We start from the raw sequence: 19,489 nt of genomic DNA on the forward strand, positions 1-19,489 counted from the left end.
TTCTTGAGCATCACTCCCACCGGGAGGCAAAATAATAGCAAAAGACAAATTTGCTCACGTGTTGACTCGACACAGGAGCCGTTGCCTGAGGAATGCTCGACTCATCTAGTCCACTTCTTCTGCTCGGATTGGCCGCTGAGGCTTCTTCGGTGTGAGCAGTCTTTTCTTTAGTCGGCTGGTCCGACCTTTTCGAGTCCTGACCAGTCGATTGAGTCTCGGGAGCCTTTTTTCCCTCGACTGAGCCACTAGTATGGCTAAACAAGAAGTTCTTAGAGGTTTAGTTAAAATCTCTAGGATGATGAAATAAGATTGCCAAAAGATACACCTGGCACGGTTGAATCATGCAAAAAGGCCAAAGCGACGAGCCACGACTGGCCCGTCGGACTTGGTCCTCTTGAACGCGGGTACAGACACCGACGGCTCGACATTCGGGTCCCTCGAGCCTGTTGTTTGGGTCTATACCGGCAGGTCATTATCCTCTCTGCCGCACTTCTTTGCCAGTGGAGAAGTGATGCTTAGATCATTATCGGGTCCCTGAAATCAAAGCCACGGTCAGAAATAATTCATGCCAAAAACGGCAGGGTTTGTCAGATGCTTCGATGATCACCTTTTCTCGGGGCCTGTCGGGTCCATAGGGAGCCACTGGAGGGTCAATCTCGCATGGCTCTCACTCGCCCAAGTCAGTAAGCCGCCGAACTCATCGACACACTTCAGTTGAACGAAATTCCTCGGTACTAATTCGGGTCGGGTCACGAACCCCTCGATATGCCCACATGGGATGAGCACGAGCCTGCAGAGGCTGAATTCTTCTCCAGATAAAAGCGGCGATAAGGTGAATTTCAGTCACCTTCAACTGAGGAGTCTCCATGAGAGACAGGACTCGGGCCAGCAGAGTCTCGGCTTCTTCGCCCTCTGTTCCTCCAAACTTATGACTCTAGGCCGTCGTCTTTTCACCGACGCGGTCGCGGAGAATTCGGGAAGACTGAAGCCGCATCCTTTGGCCAGCACATCCATGACATAGAACCACCTCGATTTCCATCGAGAAGATGATTTCCTCTCTCGGAGGTTGAAGAATTTGGCATCCGCCTGGGTTTGAATATCCACACATCCAATCGCATCCTTGCCCTGGCGCTTGATGGTGAACATTCTCTTCCAGAGACCCATATGGGGATTTATTCCAAGAAAGCATTCACACAGCGTCACAAAGCACGCGATGTGGAGGTAGGATTTTGGAGAAAGATTATGAAGTTGGAGCCCGTAGGCCAAAAGCAAGCTACGAAGGAAATGGTGGATTGGGAATGCTAAACCACGAGTGATGAAATCATAATGCACCACTCACTCTCCATGCATGGGGCGAGGGATTACCTCCTCGCTGGGGAAACGCACATGCCCCGGCCGCGGGGACAGCAACCCTTCCTCTTGCATGTCGGCCACCCTCTCGCGATCCACAGAGGACAGCAGCCAAGCCTCTGTGCTTTTGTTGTTCTGCCCCATCTCGCTGGGTCAAAGGACGTGATTAACAGGGAATACGAAGGGTTTTTGGCTATGGAAGCTAAAGCCTTGGGCATCTGGGCTCTGGGTGTGAGGAGGAAGAAGGGTTAAAACTAATTTACCCCACCTCCGCTTTTATCCTTGCTTTGGCAGAAAATCCGGGACGCACGATCTCGGTCGTGGCCACGTGTTCCGCATCAGTCGGAATACGAAACGGCAAGGATGAAAGTAACTGCTTACTTCATGGGCGCAAGAACCAATGAGATCATCGTTGTGTCTTGTTTACTGCGCGAAGTGTGATTGTTTCTCCACTGACGCACGCCTACGTGTGCCTAGCTGTCAGGCTAGACTGTACATCCAGTCACATCGGCTGACCAAAACGGCTCTTCACCTCCAGTAGGTACGTCATCAATGATGAAGTCTGACTCGAATATCATGACTCAAAATTATTTTACATACAGGATGACGGAGTTTATCTTAAATGTTGAAATCGTCTTGAGTCTCGACTGTGAACATTAAGACTCTCATTCGAGTCGCGAATTAACCGGTTGTCACTTTATATTAAAGACTTCATACAGTCATCTATTGTTTATTCTTTATTCACAACAGTAAAAACAGGGTAATGACCCTGGCACAAGACAGTCGATTTCATATAATCGACTCAATTGAGTCGCACCAGCTGCACACCTTAGTTGTTTATGCTCATTCGCATAATAGTAAGCCTCTTGGGTTTCGCCCAAAGAGCTTGGAGCCGCACCAGCTGCGCTGCTCTAGTAAACCCCATGCTCATTGCATGACGATAAGCCTCATGGATCATTCCATCGAGCCCGAAATCGTAGCAGCTGCGTATTTCAGTAAATTCATGCTCATTGCATGAAGATAAGACCTGAAAGTTCTCTTACGGGCCTGGAATCGTACCAGCTACATTATTTCCGGTTAAATCCATACTCATTGTATGAAGGTAAGTCCTAAAAATTAGGCCTGGATATGCATCGGCTGCATCCCTCTAGTAACAATTCTCACTTAAGGGTCGCTCCCTGCAACCATGTTCATTACATGAAGATAAGACCCGTAAGCTTCCTATAGGGCCTGGAAACATACCAGCTGCGTATTTCCAGTACAAGTAATCTTGACGAACGAGTCGAGTACTTAAAAACTGGAATTTGACTCTATAAGACCCTAGCAGGCTAAGTCAAAATTCACCAGTCGCCAGGTTCGAGCCTAGGGACTCGAATGCTAATGAAAGCTAGTGTTGTTTTCACCCTAGAGCGATTAATTGGACTCGATTTCTCGAGTATCTGGGCACATTAAGCACATATCCCTATGACTCCTACTCATCGCATTGATTCACTATCAGCTCATAATGTGGAACTGTTACTTAATAGTCAAGCATTAAAGCATTGGCTCAGACACTCTCTGAATCGAAAATACTTCTCATTCAAAGTACAAGTCGATGAAACTCCAAGTATGCAGCATTATGCAACTGGCTCAACAGCAGAATAAGCTCATTCTTTACAGGAAAAGTCCGTAGTCGAGTCTTCGACTCAACCAGGCACTTGGGGGCTATTGACGTGGTTATGACTAACCACGTACTCGACTCGAGCATACCCGGTACAGCCCAGTTGGGGGCCCACAAGGAAGCCTACTACGACTCCAGGAGTTTACATGCCAAATCTTGCGACTCAAGACAAGGAAGGTTAATTAGAGTGTATCTCCTCATTGTAATCGACTTGGACTCTACCTAAGACCTGAGTTCCTGCATATATGAAGGAACAGGAGGGGGAGCCAAGAGGACTCCCTCCAACTTAGATACAAGTCGACTAGACGCACTCAACGACTCGGTGCATCTAGACTCTGCGACAACCCAATGTAATCGACTCATCAGTACAGATCCGACAAGCAGGACGTAGGGGTATTGCCTCACGAGGGCCCTGAACCTGTGTAACATCCCAAAAATTTCAAACTTTTGCATGTGCATTGCATCCATGAGCATCATGCCACAATTGCATATTTGAATTCAAATTTGAATCTCAAAAGGCTTTGAAAAGATTTTATTTCAATTTAAACCCTAGGGTTTCCACCCATTTGAGCTTTGGATTTTCAAACCAATAAGGTTTATTTATAAAAGGGGTTCGTTGCATAAATAAGCTATCGCATAATTTTTGGATAATTATTTGGAGTTGAAAAATTATTTTATTTAAATAGTTATATAGCCCTAAAGGCATTTATAGGGCAGATGTATTTTTATATATTTTATTTTGAGGGGAAACTACTCCCAAAAGTTGTATCATGATAGAACATGATTTTACAAATTTTCTGCAATTTATTTGGACCAATTTGGAGTTCAAAATTAAAAGTTATCAAAGAAATAAGAAAAAGGGAAAAAGAAAAGAAAAGAAAAGGGGAAACCGGACCGGTCCGACCGCTTGGGCCGAACCGGGCCAGAACCGACCGAGCCAGCCCGACCGAGACGGCCCGGCCGCCCCGCGCGCGTGCCCGCTGCCACTGACAGGTGGGGCCCACCTGTCAGGGCCTTCTTCCCTGCTAGGAAAGCCGGCCGCCGAATCCGCGCCGGACACCGCGTCGCCGCAATCTCTGTCCCCGTTGATTCCGACCTTCCCCGAGCAGCCCGAGCGCGTCCATATAAAGTTCTCCCCATCCTCTTCTCTTTCCCTCTTCTCGGCCCCGCTCGCACGCGCCCACGCCGCCCCGATTCTTCTCCGAAGAGCTCCGCCGCCGCCGCCGCTCTCGCGCCGCGCCCGACCACGCCGGTGAGCCATCCCGCCCGAAACTTCAAATTTTGGGAGCCCCTCGTCCATGCGCTTCGTTTGACGCGCGCCGTTTCTTTTTTCGTGCACCGTAGCGCCGCCCCCGTCGACGCTGAAGCTCGCCGGAGTCCGCCGCCCGCGCCGCCGCGCCTGTCTTCGTCCTAGGCGAGCACCCCGCCGTCCCCGCGCACCACCGACCCCGTCACCGAGTTCGCCGTGCTGCACCGCCCCGTCCCCGCACGTCCCCGCGCCGCCGCCGGAGCCATCCCCGGAACCCTAGTTCCCGGAGGTGAGATCTCGGTCGTCCATTTCATCTCAACGGTCCAGATTAGATCCCATTTTTATTTTTTATCGAACCGGTACGCGCCAATAAGGTTGTGACACGTGGCACGGTAAAATGGAAATAAAAATGTAATTTTAATCCCCCGGAATAATTAAATGGCACTTTTGCAGAAAAGCCTTGTAACTTCAAATGATCATATCTTTTAATCTGTTTGACCAAATTTAATGATCCACAACTTTTTGGAATCCTTAGAAAATGTAGAATCTTTTGGCAGTGTCCAATTTCAAATTTGAATATTTAAATCACATTCAAATTACAGAATGGTGTTTAATACCATTTAATTCATAACTAAATATTTAGAAGTCCTTTTTCAGTGAAACCAGTGTCCAAATTTTTTTTTTATTATCCTCTGTCCAATGGGACAGAGAAATAAATATTTTGAATTAAATTATTTGGCAGATGCCATTAGAACCTTATTTATGGTTTTTAATAGTTTGTTTTTGCCTTTGTCTAAAAACCCTAATGCAATCCTTTTAATTGCTAATGCTTAAGATCAGTAGATCACCCGAATAAAATAAATCCAATCATGTCACATGTTTGCATCGCATCATAGCATACATTCTTTTGTTATGTTTGAATTGTGTGTTTATGTATGAGTATGTTTGTTTGATTGTATAGTGTTCTCGGAGAGCGAACTGTGACGAGTGTTTGAACTTCAACTACTATCAAGGCAAGTTCACTTTGATCATATGCTACTACTATCTGTTTTTAAAATATTTATGCATTAGAGTTGTTTGTAGAAATGCATTGACAGGACTATTACTCGTACTTATGCTAGCTATGATTGACCTACTAGCTATAGGGTTACATTTGCCATGAATCCTCCACCAATAGCCCTCATGATAGTATTGCTTAGCCATGCTATGTTAGTAAACGTGGGAGGGAATCTCAATCACTGTGAAATGAAGATGTGTAGTGATTTTGAAAACTTGGCAAAAACAACCCTAATGAACCATCTTGGGTGGACTGCTTTGAGATTTTGAGATGTTATGCGACGTCAGGTCCATTTCTATGGGTCCCTCTGAGTCGAGTCTCCATGCATTCGGAGATGGATCGTCCATGGACGTCTCTTCCGTGGATTCGGAGAGCGCTTGCGTCGCAAATGTGGAATGCCACCTGGGGTATCAGAGACTGGACTAGTTTCCTATTTAGTAGCTTCCAGTACAACCACAAGCTAAATGGGCTCTGGCTGGATGGAGTAAGAAATGTGAACCCAGATCCAAGGGATTGTACTGAGGTAGTTGTTTAGGTGGGAGCGCGGGTCCCTCAAGTGGTCTGGGTAAACATGTTCTGAAAATTCTTGAAGTCGATGCCGTTGCTACTCCCTCGGGACGACAGCAAGAGATTAACACGTCGATTTCTTGTGGGGAATGTGTACAACCTCTCGAGAGTGTCAAACTAAGTATTTAGCCGTGTCCCCGGTTACGGACAATTATGAGCAACTAGATATTGGGGCTGTAAGGAAGGTCTCACTCATTCCAACTTCTTCAATAAAATGAATGGTTTGAACAGGGTAGGGGCACTTGATGTTTCTACTCAATGTGCTCTAGGTTAATAGGAGCATGGGTGTTTCTACCCCGTGTCCATTAGTTAACAATATTGTAACATTCAATTGTAGTAAAATAAACTATGTTTGCTACCACGCCATAAAGCCTGAACCCCACTATACCTCAATTGCATATACTTGGTAGGATCTGTTATAACTTCCAGGTGAACTTGCCAATACATTCAAATATATTGACCACGTAGTGGCTGCCATTAATAATGCAGGTGAAACTGACGAAGAGTGAGGTTCGTCGATGTTATTTGGGTCATGTGCTTACATTCCAACATGCTCTCTCCTCTAGGAGTAGATGAGGCCCTTTTGCTCTACCTTTCCGCTGCAGTTTTGTGATACAATGTTATCATGGTTTTGAAACAATATTTGTTTATGCTGGCCTAAAAGGTCATGCAAGTTTGTAAGTGCAATTTAAGTTCTGGATGATACGATGTAATAAAGTACTTTTGACCTTTGTATCTTGGTATTACATCTTGAACTGTGTGTGCTAGTGAGTCGATCCAGAGACTAGCACAAATAAGCACAGAGATCGAACCCTAGTAAGGGGGCGGTCGCTTCAACCTGGGTAAATTATGTCCCCTGTGTCCTTGTTGGCCGACGAGTTCGCCAACACACACTCATCTTCCCTTGATACAAGTCCATCAATATGGACATTGTCGAAGTTACATCTTCGTCACCCCTCTCTAGTCGACCATACCGATCTTTCAGACTTGGGGCAGAGAACCTTGAGGTTAAAAACATCTGTCCGTTGAGCAAATGGCTGTTTAAAATTTTGAATTGAGAAGGTTTGTGGTTGGAGCTGCTTCGTAATAAGTACCTCTATGCTAAAACTATTTCCCAGGTTACAATGTTGCGTGTGCGAGAGAAAAAAAAATTCCCTCATGTGTCGTTCTCTGTCAATTGTGGTTTGAGAGTGAACTTTTGGGAAGATAGGTGGTTAGGGCGTGTGGCCCTTAAAGATCAATTTCCTTCCCTCTATCATATTGCGACCAACAAACAAGCCTCTGTTGCTGAGGTGTTGAATGTGACACCTCCAAACATTGCTTTTAGGAGGGTCACTGTTGGTGCGAGGTTGACGGCCTAGGAGGAGTTATGTGATAAACTGGCTTCAGTTCAGCTTGTAGACCGACCAGATTCATTCTCTTGGTTGTTGTCTACATCCGGGCTTATTTTTTCCGTGAAATCCCTTTATCAGGTCCTAATTAACAATGATTATCAATTTCATCATAAGATAATTTGGAAACTCAAGATTCCCGTGAAAATAAAGATCTTCGCATGGCTCCTCTATCGTGGTGTTGTGCTTACTAAAGATAACTTCGCCAAAAGGAATTGGCATGGCCGGAAAAAAATGTGTTTTTTTTGTAATCAAGACGAGACAACACACCACTTGTTTTTTGAGTGTTTGATGGCGCGTTTAGTTTGGGGAACTATCTTTGTGACTTTTAATCTCCCAGCTCCCTCTTGTACCGCGAACATGTTTGGACGCCGGCTTGATGGGATGGGAAAATCTCTTAAATCGCTCATACTTATTGGTTCTTGTGCGATTTGTTGGTCCATTCGGAATTATCGTAATGATTTGGTGTTTAACAAAAAGAAAGTTTCCAATTTCTTGCAGGTTATTTTTCGGGCAACACACTGGCTCTGTACCTGGTCCTTACTACTTCCAATGGTGGCCAGGGAGTCTATGGAATCTGGGTGCGGCTATTTGGAGATGGTAGCACAGGTGTTTTACAACCAGTTTGGGTGGCGCGCCGGGCTTTGACTTGATGCTTGCTGATTTCTCGGTCTCTTGTTATCTTTTTGAGATGTAACTTTGGATGATGATATTGTGCTGAACTTTAAGAATATGATGGATGTGTGCATCGATTGATGCAGAGGCCGGAGGATTTCCCTCGTTTTCGAAAAAAAAGACAGTGGCGGTTGAGAACTTTGACCACACAACTTTTTGACAAATCCTTTGTATCAATCGGATATTGATGTACCAGTAGGTACCAGAGGAGATCGCTGTGATTGTTATTGTGTCCGTATCGAAGAGACGCGACAACGTGTATGGATCATTGTTCATTGTCCTAATCAAATGCCTAGTGGCATGATCGGCATGATCAAAGCCGATGGTCGTAAGCTATGTTGTCCATCACGATCTCGAATGAAACACCTAGCTCTAGCTTGAAGAAAAATCTATGCTACACAGACATTTTGCTGACTTCTACTCATGTATGCTACTGCTTTATTTTTAACCAGGCTATCTATAAATATTCAACCCTTGTAAACACCTATCCAAACATGCTTCGATCTCCCTATACTCCGGCTAGCTTTGCTATTCTTGGCTGAACACTAAGCGCAAAATGGGAATACAAGCATAATTCATGAAGAAAAAAAATTAAAACCTTAGTAAAATTTACATGTATTTGACATCACAGATTTGAAATAATATCATAGGTTTCAGGTCCTGGCACCACCACTGATCCTAGAGGGTTAACCTTTTGTTTATCAGGTCCAGCAAAGGTCAGATCACCGGCAACGGAACAGAAGACAACGCCTTTAGCAAGGTTTTGAGGAAATTCGACAAAAATACCCTGATCAACGTACGTATGCAATCGTTGCCGGTTTTGACTAGTTTTCTTAAAGTGCAAAGACGGTCGATTCCGCAGAGCCCTGAGCAAGGGCTCTGAGCGAGAGGGGAGAGAGAGAGAGAGAGGAGGGGGGGAGTAAAAGAAAAAAAGATCAGGGAAAGAAAGCCTAATCTTCCGGCTGATTCAGGAGCATGCGCATACGGCACATGCTGAAAATTTGCTTGACTGGTGTGCCTTTCTTGTCTCCGGTTTTGATGTTGGGCGGTCGTGTGTGTTCTGGGAAGATGGCCCCGATAATGGCCATCCTCTTCATCATGTTTGTAGGTATAACTTGGCGGCTTTGGGTTGATTGATTGATGTATTCGTTTGAATTTGTCAGGTTTGTGGAATAAATTAATAAAAAATCGCTATGTGCATCATTTTGATTCAGAGGCTGGGGGTTTCAACCTCCTTTTCGAAAAAAGAAACAAATGCATGTTTTTTAGTGTATCATTTTATTTTGTTGTTCCGTTGCAACGCACGGGCATTTCGGCTATTATTTAAAATATTCGAAATACAGAGAGCATCTATTTCTCCATCGACTGAAAAGTAGTTGTTTGATTCCTAAAAGTTGATTTCAATGTAAAGCCATTTTGCATAATTACATCTACGGGTTTAATCGGTTTGTAGGAATGCAAAACATAGAAATAGGAAAAATCATAAAGCATATGCAAAACAAAGGATTGAAAAACAGAGGATTGCAAAACAAAGGGATTCAAAAATGAGTTCTCAGTGGATGTTGAAAGGCCACAAAGGAAATTTTCCTCTACTTTTCCTGTGGCTCGTTTCTATGAACCAAATGCATGAACAGTACCACCAAAGAAAACAAATCTATTCCTACATTCTTCCTCCATTTTTCCTATAAAACTAAATGGCCCTACATTTTTAAATTTGGTTGTGGCGGCGGAAGGACTACGTACTGAATTTTCCCGGTTTTCACTTGTAAATTCTAATCCACACCAAAGGTAAGGCTGCCACATGCTCCCAAGGACGATCGATCCCATCGCCACCACTTCTTGGATGTCTTCCTCCACGTGGAGCCGCTCCAAAAAACGATTTGGACTAAAAGTGTTCGCACCCGCCAAGTTTAAGGGAGAAATGCACGGTTTGCAAGTTTAGGGACGAAATTGTTCCTACGACATACCATCTTTATGGACCTAAGGTGTTATTTCCTCTAATTAAAATGTTAAATGGATGAGAATAATATGCTTAGCATTTTATTATTTAAGATACTAAATTACTAAGAATGGATATGCATCCTCTCTGCCTTTCTAAGATATTAAATTGATAACTACAAATATGCTTGATATTTGATTAAGATATTGATTCAATTTATTATGAATTAAATTTATTAATTGTTTACAATATTTATTATTTAATACATCTATTATTTACATTTATTTAGTATCATTTAAGATATTTATTATTTAATACATTTATTTTTACATTTATTTAGTATCATTTATATGCTACCACGGTTATATATATAGCTAGGTTGCCCATCCTCCCCGAACAACTCACTTTCCCGACACTTGTAGTTTCATTGTCATACTATCCAGCTCGTAGTCTCCCTAATCTTGCACAAGAAATGGATCTGTCCATGAAGGTTTTTGTGGTTGTCCTTCTGATTTTTGTGACCACAGGTGCGTTTGTTGTCTCAATCTATTTAGTAATACTTGCTGAACATGTTGCTTCCACCATCCTCTCCACGCGGGAGTTATTACGTGGACCGAATCCATCAACGGGATTACTACTCCCGATCGGGCTGCCCAGCAAAATCGGCCTTAGATTCTAGGTAACTGAACGTGCTTTATTTTCCCTGTGCAGAAGACGGAGCACTAGTGCAAGTAGCTTTGGCGAACAAGCAGTGTGGAGGAAGACGAAGCCACACGTACCATGGGTCGTGTTCGAGCGAGCCTAACACCCCCTGCAACAAGGCTTGCGTGAGCGAGGGTTTCACGGCTGGCCATTGCGTAAAACAAATTGACCGTCACCATTGTTTCTGCTACAATTGCTAGAGATGGCCTTCAATTCTTCATGCATATATACATGCTTCCGTGTAATAAATCCATTTGTATGCATGCATGTGTATGTCCTCGTCGGAGACATGATAATAATAAGCGACTGCAAATTCTGATGTGCATCTCCTTGTTTGACAACATTATTGCTTCCCGTGAAAAAAAGAGTTGTGCATGTGTCACGTTAATTTTGGCCTTGCGGGAGTACAGAATTATAGATTACATTATGTATGCCTTGCTGGAGGATCATCGAATTTCTCCGGTTTAAAATACTTAATCCACACCGTAGGTGCGGCTCACCCGCCTCACGTTCCATTCCCATCCACCCTTGGCGCCATCACGACGTTCGGCGGCCACGAAATGCTCCCATGAACAATGGATCCCATCGCCACCACTTCCTTGACCTCCACGTGGCGCCGGTCGGTGAGGCACCGAGTGCCGGCGAGCAAGTTGGATGAATGCTACATGTCTCTCCGTTGCAATGCACGGGCATTTCGGCTATTATTTAAAATATTCGAAATATAGAGAGCATTTGTTTCTCCATCGACTTTGTTTGATTCCTAAAAGTTTATTTCAATGTCAAGCCATTTTGCATAATTAGATCTATGGGCTTGTTCGGATTGTAGGAATGCAAAACATAGAAATAAGAAAATCATAGAAATAGGACAGGAAAGCATATGCAAAACAAAGGATTGAAATACAGAGGATTGCAAAACAAAGGGATATAAAAATGAGGTCTCAGTGGATGTTAAGAGGCCACGAAGGAAATTTCCCTCTACTTTTCCTATGGCTTATTCCTACGAACCAAATGCACGAAAAGTACCACCAAAAAAAAAATCCTACATTCTTCATCCATTTTTCATGTAAAACGAAGTGGCCCTACATTTTTAAATTTGGCTGTCGCGGTTGGGAGGACCACTGAATTTCTCCGGTTTTCACTTGTAAAATTCTAATCCACACCAAAGGTAAGGCTGCCACATGCTCCCAAGGACGATGGATCCCATCGCCACCACTTCCTAAATGTCTCCAAAACACGATTTGGACTAAAAGTGTTCACACCTGCCAAGTTTAAGGCAAGAAATGCACGTTTTGCAAGTTTAGGGACCAAATTGTTCCGACGACATACCAACATTATGGACCTCGGGTGTTATTTCCTATAATTAAAATGTTAAATTGATGAGAACAATATGCTTAGCTTTTTATTATCTAAAAATTTAAATGGGAATTGCCAAGACATATATGCTTGTTCTTTGGTTTACTTAAAATATCAAATTGATAAGGAAGATATATTGTTTTTCTCTTTTTTAAGATACTAAATTAATAAGAAAGGATATGCATCCTATTTGCTTTTCTAAGATATTAAATTGATAACTATAAATATGCTTGATATTTGATTATTTATTATTTAAGATATGATTCAATTTATTATGGATTAATTTTATTAATTGTTTAAAATATTTAGTATTTAATACATTTATTATTTACACTTAATTATGATTTAATATACTAATTATTTAAGATATGCTGCCATTGTTATATAACTAGGCCTACGCATCGTCCTCCAGTAACTCACTCTCCCTACACCCGTAATTTCATTGTTATAATATCGAGCTCGCAGTCTCCCTAATCTTGCACAAAAAATGGATCTGTCCATGGAGGTTTTTGTTGTTGTTCTTCTGATTTTTGTGACTACAGGTGCGTTTGTTGTCTCAATCTATCTAGTAATACTTGCTGAACATGTTGCTTCCACCATCCTCTCCTTCCATAGTCTCCGGCCAGTCATCAACCAAAAACCTTGTCAAACACCACAAATATTGTCCTAGCCTGCTCTCTACTGACGTTATTCTAGGTAACTGAATGTGCTTCATTTTTTTCCTACGCAGGAGACAGGACGCTGGTGCAGGTAGCTTTGGCGAGGGAGTGCGGGTCACCGAGCCACAAGTTCCATGGGATGTGCACGCGCGACTCCAACTGCGCAAACATTTGGCTCACCGAGGGTTTCAAGACTGGCAAGTGCGTTGGCATTCGTCACCGTTGTTTCTGCTACAAGAATTGCTAGATATGGCCTCCGATTCTTGATGCATATATACATGCTCCCATGTAACAAATCCATTTGTATGCATGCATGTTTATGTATGTTCTCGTCGGAGACAGGACAATAAGTGACTGCAAATTTTGATGCTTGCATCTTCTTGTTTGAAAACATTATTGCTTCCGTTGATAAAAAAAGTTGTGTATGTGTTACGTTAATTTTGGCCTCGCAGGATATAGATTACGTTATATATGCTGCATTAATTGTGGCTTAACATCTTACAATTTGATTAACGGTTTCGGGAAAATACTATTCCCTCCGTTCCATAATACTTGTCAAAATATTAAGACGTTTTTTAGAAACAGGTATATCCATTTTTGAGCAAATTTGAGAAAAAAATTATGAAACGGAGGTAGTACCACTAAATCTCCGGTTTTGGCATAAAAAAAAGAAATTTTTCTGATTTTTACTCGTAAAATCCCAATCCACACCGAACGTGCGGCTCCCGCCTCGCGTTCCATTCCAATCCACCCCTCGCGCCACCACGACGTCCGGCGGGCAGGCGGCGGCCACCACACGCTCCCAACCAAGGACCGATGGATCCCATGGCCACCACGTGGAGCCAGGCTCTAAATTGTTGGGAAAAAAAATAATTGTTTATGAATGTACATTCGTTGTTGTTCATTCTAGCAAAGTATGGACATGAAACAAAATCTGAATATTTTAATGCTACAAATTAATATGAAGTTTGCTTGTGTGTTACTACATAATAGCAAAATGGAATGAGTCAACTATGTTTTGAAAAAGAAAATCCAGTGGCTGAATGAACATGCTTAACCTATATTTGACACTAGCGTGATCGTTGGAATATTGGTGTCTCAGTTGAGACGCACTGACAAGCTAGTGTTATGTTAATTTTGGCCTTGCGGGATACAGATTACGTCATTTATGCTGCATTAATTGTGGCTTAACATCTTACAATTTGATTAACGGTTTCCTGAAAGTACCACTGAATTTCTCCGGTTTTGGCCTAAAGAAAAAAAAAGGAATTTCTCTGGTTTTCACTCGTAAAATTCCAATCCACACCAAAGCTGCGTTCCATTCCAATCCACCCCTCGCATGCTCCCAATCAAGGACCGATGGATCCCATGGCCACCACGTGGAGCCGCTCGGTGAGGCGCCGCGCGCCGGCGAGCGAGCAGGACGAAGCGGAGCGGCGTGAATTGATCCAGAAGGCGGAGGAACTGGAGGAGGCGGTGGAGGCGCTTCGGGCGGAGAGGGACGCGGCGGCAGAGGAGGAGGCGGCGCTGCGGGCCGAGCTCGAGGCGGAGCGCGGCGCGGCGGAGTCCGCGGCGAGCGAGGCCATGCGGATGATCGAGCGGCTGCAGCGGGAGACCGCCGCGCTGCTCCTTGAGGCGCGCCAGCTCCGCCGCCTCGCCGAATCGCGCGCCGGCCGCGACCGGGAGCTCGAGTCCCGGCTCGCGTCGCTCTCCGCGCTCGCCCGCGGATACCTCTCCTTGCTCCGCGCCCACGGAATCGACCCCGACGCCGAGGAAGACGACCAACAGGAGCGCCCGCCTGTTGCAGGGGAGGAGTTCGAGGACACAGGGCGTGTTGTGGCCATGGCGGCGGCGGCGGAAGAGGAACGGGAGCAGGATCGTGTCGCTGTGGATGCTGCTGCGGAGGATTTGTGCGCGAGGTTGGAGGCGCTGGAGGCGGACAGCACGGCGGAGCGGAGGGAGGTGGCGGCGCTGCGGGCGGAGCGGGCGCGGGTGGTGCTCGCGAGGGAGATGGCGCGGCGGCTGCGCCAGGAAGCGGCGGCCGTCGCCGAGAGGCCTCCGGATGCTGCCGTCAGGGCGGCGCACAAGCCGCGCTTCTGCGTGCTTGCTGTTTGCAAGGTACTCTGTCTCCTCCGTTACAGACTTAGAGCAGCAGTTGAATTCTCAGATTAATTACTCTGCTTCAGAACTCTGAGATTTTGGTTTGAGTTCATCACAATTTGGTTTTCATGAACGAACCTCGAGTTCTTATAATCTTTGAAACAGTGGTTCTTCTCCATGATGCACGTAAGGAGGAAGAAATGCTCTGCAGCCAGGTAACGCGCAATGCAAAGAGGCTCTTCTGAGTTCTGACTTCTGACCCAACTGGTGCTCTCTGTGTGTGTTTCAGTTCCAGTTTTCTGAAGATGCAACTGAGCTTTTTACGCGAACGATGTTTCCTGATGAATCCCAGGTTCACCTTGGGCTTGTCGACGGCGGCGCTCCTGGGCCTGCTTCTAAAGCTGGACAGGCCATCGCCCGCCGTCGCGGCGTATCACCGCCGGCGCCCGCCGTGATGATCACCGGCCGGATGCAGAGCGTCCCCCGGCTATCTCCATCCGGCATGGATGGAGGAGCACTGCCTCCAACTCTAACCGAAAAGCACACGTTGTATATACGTGATGTGAAAAGATATTTTGACACCAAAATGCCTCTCAACCAAAAGACTTGTGCATATAAAATCCGCATTCCTCGAGGCCATGTTTTGAAAATGAATTGAACATGTAGGCAGATCATCGCTGGATCCAACGTGCAGGAAGAGTCGAGATCGGTCAAGGATTTTAATTACGGTTTTGCTATTTTTTAGGCGACAGAAAAATAACTATTTCTCAATCGATAATAACAACCTTTTGATTCAATCGCTGAGATTCGTGTAACATTATTGTAGGCCCGATGGATAAGAAAATCTTGATTGAATGGCTACTATTATTAACTGAGAAATAACTATTTCTTAGACGACTGAAAAACAGACACTTCCTTTTAATTATCCTAGGCAGTGGCGGCTGAGAGCTGAATTGACCACACAACTTTCTGACAAATCCTTTGTATCAATGGGATCTTGACGTACCAGTAGGTACCAGAGGAGATCGCTATGATCATTGCTGTCTCCGTATCGAAGAGATGTGAAAGTGTTCGGATCATTGTGCAATGTCCTAATCAAATGCCTAGTTACATGATCAAAGCCGATGATCATAAGCTATGTCCTCCATCACGATCTGGAATGAAACACCTAGCTAAACACCTAAACTCACAACGGCCTATCCATGAATATCTTGAGAAAAACCTATACTGTACAGACATTTCGTCGACTTCTACTTATCTCTTCGGGTACAGTCTTGAGAGAGACGCTTCAGCATGTCAGTTGCATCGCCACCACGGCCAAGAGAACGCTCGATGTAGAGAGATCGACACCGATCCAACCGCCTCCGGTCGTCCTTTGGAGTTGCGCTCCTCCGGCCAACCGCGACCGGCCCGTGTGAGAGCGGCAGGAGGGACATACGTGCACGAATTTCTGGCAGTTGATTTCGCGCAGTTTCCACACAATCGACAGGTAGCAGTTCTCTTCTCATGACGCCACACGTGACACGTCTCTGCTTCCCAGTTCCCACCCCTCCGACGACGATAAAACCCAGATTGCCTGCCATACAAAAGCAGATGCGAAACGCAAGGAGCACGTCCGCTAGCGCGCCTCAGCCGCACGATCTCTTCTTCTTCCACACGCAGACAGACGGTCTCGATCTCGAGGGAGATCGGAGGGCTCTCGTCGAGATGTGGCAGCTGCTGCCGTCGGCGCTGCTGTACCCGGCGCCGGCGTCGGCGTTCGTGACGGCGATGTCGGTGCTGTCCTCCGCGTCGCTGGCGTCCGCGGGCCTCTCGGAGCTCCGCGGCCAGCACATGGCATACTCCAAGTTCTGGCACGTCGTCGCATCCGGCTCCACCCAGAAGAATCCCGGCGGCGGCGGCGAGCGCTTGCTGTCGAGCCGCGACGGGATGCTGGTGGCCTACGCGCCGGCGCTCGTTGCCGCGGCGGCGTCGTTCGCGCTGCCGGGCGCCCTGGAAGAAGGGCTCCGCGCGCAGCTCCTCGCCGGCGCGCTCGCCGTCCACTTCCTCAAACGGGTCCTCGAGGTACGATTATAGTACGAACGTAATGAACATCGATCCCCTCTCTTTGGGAACCATGTCGATCAACTCTTCACAAAGGGTGTATATGTACAAAACGCATATCACACGAACGCGAAAAAGAAATGTATGGATTGCCGTGTACTCCTTCCTTCCGTTCCTAAATAAGTATAAAAGCACTTATCTTTGTCTTAAGTCGAATTTCTTTGAGTTTGTAATTTATAAGAAAATCGTCAACATTTCAAATTTCCAATTTGTTTAATTAAATATATCGTTATCTACATTTTCATAGCACACTCATTTGATTTGTTCTCCTTCCGTTCCTAAATACTTGTCGTTGTTTTTCTTAGGAACGGAGGGAGTATATCTTGAAGTAGTAGATTTTTTTTATAAACTTGATCAAACTTGAAGAAATTTGACTAGGATAAAACTGCGACTTCTTATATTTATGAATGAAGGAGTAATCATCGATTGTTAAACCGTTAAACATCACCGTTAAACATCGCCGTACGTGCGGTTTAGTGGTCGCAGTCGGCAATTTAGTTGAAACCAGACGTTCCACCTACCTAATTAAGAGAGCTCTTGTATGGAAGTAGCCAAGTAGGGTTCTTGTTTTCAGAAGGAGACGAAAAATTAAAACTACTATTTTTTCGGGAATATTCAGTCGTTTGAGTAAGAACAAAAAAAATGCATTTTGATCAAGATATTTTGGAGGCACGTGAATTCGAGCAAAGTTTTTAACAAATCTAAGTTTTGATCTTTAGTTGGGTTTCAATAAAAATAAATAGAAATTTATGCCAGTCCTTTCTCAGTGGACTGAAAACCAAAATGACCGAGCAAATTTCAGTTATTTCCAGTACTGGTAGGTAGTTGAATACAGAAAATACAAAATTCCACAGTAATTTCATATCCAACTCTCACTCTTACAGTTCTCATGGAAAAAAAATGTTGCGGTCAAAAGAGAAAGAAAATGTTATATTACACCACGGGAATACTTATTTTGGTCTTTTTAGGTACTGTTCGTCCACCGGTACAGTGGAAGCATGCCACTGAACACGGCGCTCATGATCTCCTCCAGCTACCTGCTCAGCACCATCACCATGATCTATTCCCTGCACCTCGCGGCCGGCCTGCCAGAGCCCTCCATCAACCTGCTCTACCCTGGCGTGCTCGTCTTCACCGTCGGCATCGCCGGCAACTTCTACCACCACTACCTCCTCTCGCGGCTAAGGAAAGGATCAGGCACCACCAGCGAAGGTGACAAGTCCTACAAAATCCCCACCGGCGGCCTCTTCGGCCTCGTCGCCTGCCCGCACTACCTTTTCGAGATCGCCGGTTTCTTCGGGTTCGCAATGATCTCGCAGACGGTGTACGCGCTCGCCATGGCCTCTGGCACGGCCGCGTACCTCACCGGCCGGAGCTGCGCCACCAGGAGGTGGTACGCGTCCAAGTTTGAGGAGTACCCGGCCAGGATCAAGGCTCTTGTGCCATATATCTTGTAATGTCATAATTAGAGCTTCGGGTAGTAGATAGAGTGGAGTTCGATCGAGTGTGGATCGATGTATCTGGATCGGACTCAAGTCTCTGCTAATGGGGCGTTAGTTTCTGTTACAATGATTTACTTTGGTTAAATAACCTAAATGAGCAAACGAAACGAAATCACCCTGCTTCCTTGTTTGAGAAGGCTCAATGATTTCTGACTGTTGTTTAGTAATATTCCGTAATAATAATAGGGTTTTTTTATTTCAGTGTCCTCGGTTCCTTAGTTGTACTTAGTTTTGCCCAAGGCTTAAAACGTTGCTCGCTTCTACACTTCGTTCTTTGGCAAATGCTCGCAAATGTTCTCACGGCGGACCTATTAACGTTCAAGGCCTTTGACCGTTACCTCCTGACGGGTGGAGCCAGGTTAAATCCTGTCGAGTGGGGCCAACCTAGCTACTGACATGGGGGCTGAAGCAACAGGAAAATGATCCCTTTGACTGTAGAAGAAATGATTAATTTACAAGTGGGTCCACCGTCGGAAGGAAAAATCAGGCGGCTTCTGGCCACTGCCTCGCCGACGCTTTGCCGTCGCCGGAGTTGCTCTCCTGCGCGACACAGGCCATGTAGGGGGTGGGGTGTCTAGCAGGCGCAAGGCCGCTTCACCCTGAGGTGGCATTGGAGCTTCTCATTGCTGAAATCTTACTGGCCGCGGGCTCGTGCGGTCTGCGGTGGCAGAGGGCTCCACTAGGAAGCGGGGCGATACAGAGCACGGGAGAGGCAGGAAAGAGGGGCAAAAGAATAAGTATGTCATCACGAATCTGACGGAGGCATTGGAAGGGGTGGAGGAGCACTGCGCGAGAACCTCGACGCCGGCGGGTGGCAGGCAGAGAGGAACAGCGACGCGGGGATGACTCAGACCACGTGAGGCTCGATGAGAATCATCGGAAGGTTCAGAGGATCAGGTGGAGCTGAGAGATGCGGCGGTCGAGTCCGGAAGTCACCGGAGAAGGAGATCTGCTCGGCGGAAGCAACTGGTAGGAGCTGAGGAAGAAGATGGTGACGCAACGATTGGAGGCACCTCGAGTTGATTACTTCTGCAGGAAGGATTCTCGAGCCGATGCGGGTCTCTTGGGAAAGGTGGCGAGGCTCATGGAGGACGCTGGCCATGACGGCGCAAAGCAGCGGCGCGCGAGCGTGCTCTGGACGGAGCGAACGCCATTCGCGTTCCGGCCAGGATAGAGCACGAG

The 19,489-nt window shown here is 45.9% G+C and overlaps 3 protein-coding genes across 3 annotated transcripts; all 3 read left to right on the plus strand.

The window, feature by feature from the left end:
* Positions 1-10,360: 10,360 nt before the first annotated feature.
* LOC104581718 (defensin Tk-AMP-D1.1) lies at positions 10,361-13,002 on the plus strand. The gene is made up of 2 exons (XM_010230059.2): positions 10,361-10,415; positions 12,674-13,002. The coding sequence occupies exons 1-2, from the start codon at positions 10,361-10,363 to the stop codon at positions 12,847-12,849; spliced, it is 231 nt and encodes a 76-aa protein (XP_010228361.1). The 3' UTR covers positions 12,850-13,002.
* Positions 13,003-13,747: 745 nt separating this feature from the next.
* Positions 13,748-15,135, plus strand: LOC100834070. The gene is made up of 2 exons (XM_024456646.1): positions 13,748-14,720; positions 14,868-15,135. Exons 1-2 carry the CDS (start codon positions 13,962-13,964, stop codon positions 14,919-14,921), a joined length of 813 nt encoding a protein of 270 aa, XP_024312414.1. The 5' UTR covers positions 13,748-13,961; the 3' UTR covers positions 14,922-15,135.
* Positions 15,136-15,167: 32 nt separating this feature from the next.
* On the plus strand, positions 15,168-18,470 carry LOC100835261 (3-oxo-5-alpha-steroid 4-dehydrogenase 1). Its single transcript, XM_003557521.4, has 2 exons — positions 15,168-16,766; positions 17,774-18,470. The coding sequence occupies exons 1-2, from the start codon at positions 16,209-16,211 to the stop codon at positions 18,260-18,262; spliced, it is 1,047 nt and encodes a 348-aa protein (XP_003557569.2). The 5' UTR covers positions 15,168-16,208; the 3' UTR covers positions 18,263-18,470.
* Positions 18,471-19,489: the final 1,019 nt, after the last annotated feature.

Source organism: Brachypodium distachyon, chromosome 1 (assembly GCF_000005505.3).
Source record: "Brachypodium distachyon strain Bd21 chromosome 1, Brachypodium_distachyon_v3.0, whole genome shotgun sequence".
NCBI classification, from domain to species: domain Eukaryota; kingdom Viridiplantae; phylum Streptophyta; class Magnoliopsida; order Poales; family Poaceae; genus Brachypodium; species Brachypodium distachyon.